The sequence below is a fragment of the Penaeus monodon genome, chromosome 34 (assembly GCF_015228065.2).
Source record: "Penaeus monodon isolate SGIC_2016 chromosome 34, NSTDA_Pmon_1, whole genome shotgun sequence".
Classification (NCBI taxonomy): domain Eukaryota; kingdom Metazoa; phylum Arthropoda; class Malacostraca; order Decapoda; family Penaeidae; genus Penaeus; species Penaeus monodon.
The window spans coordinates 16,101,025-16,101,921 of NC_051419.1; the positions used below are offsets into that span (position 1 = coordinate 16,101,025).

The window sequence follows — 897 nt, forward strand, 5'->3', positions numbered from 1 at the left end:
ATCGAGATGCATGGTTTTCACTTTGTACCGTCGTCAGGCTACATTACTTGATTAATCTTTACAAAATAAATTATGCTATTGAATATCATCTTAGTACTATAATATATATACATTTTATATACACAAATTTGGACACAAACATTATTTACATACCCTATTGGACGGTATATAAGACGCACTTTATTCTCTAAAACATGAAAGAGGCTAAAAATTCATCCCACGTCTTCTAAGTCACAATGGGACCACTTTTCCTCTTGAATATTCCTGCTGAATGGGAGTTTCTCTTATAAGATAGTGCATCTTACATTTCGTCACGAAAGGTATATATATATTGCATATATAATGCATGCCAACACAAAGTGCTTTGCATACAAAATGGGAAGACGTGTTTCCGTTGTGATGTTTCCTGCAGTTAACTCGCAGCAGGAGCTGTGCAACTTTAAGGAAAACTGGAAAAGCGAGAGAGGTGACAGTACTAAATAAAATATAAATCACCCAACATAAACATTCTTTTCATGGTTCGTCCCGGCATTTACTGAAATGGCGCTTTTCATTTTCCTGTTTCTTCGTTTTTATGAGAGGTTGTTCTCTTGAGACAACACGTGTGACTAAAATGGTTCTAATACCCTGATAATCACTTTTTTTTACTAGCTTGGCCATGTACATCGCCCGATGCGAGTGGACCCTGAACGTGCACTTTTTCTACATCTAAATACGAACGTAAGCATCGACGAAGCGCGCATACACAAACGCCCAAGCCTTCCCGAATCCCCTCCCTCGGCGTGTCGATCAGGCGTACACGTGAGGGAAGCTCTTGACGTTGTATCTCTCCGACTTGAGTCTCCACGCCGGGTTCTTCTTCTGAATGGTCCTGAGGGAGAGCAGGAGGAGCTCGTT

At 40.6% G+C, this 897-nt stretch overlaps 1 protein-coding gene across 1 annotated transcript in view; it reads right to left on the reverse strand.

Annotated features, from left to right (window-relative positions):
• Positions 1-6: 6 nt before the first annotated feature.
• LOC119594620 overlaps positions 7-897 on the reverse strand; it is a gene marked incomplete at its 5' end in the record, with an annotated part of 2,324 nt that continues 1,433 nt past the window's right edge. The window contains 1 exon segment of the mRNA XM_037943672.1: positions 7-897. Coding sequence (XP_037799600.1) covers positions 790-897 — 108 coding nt within the window.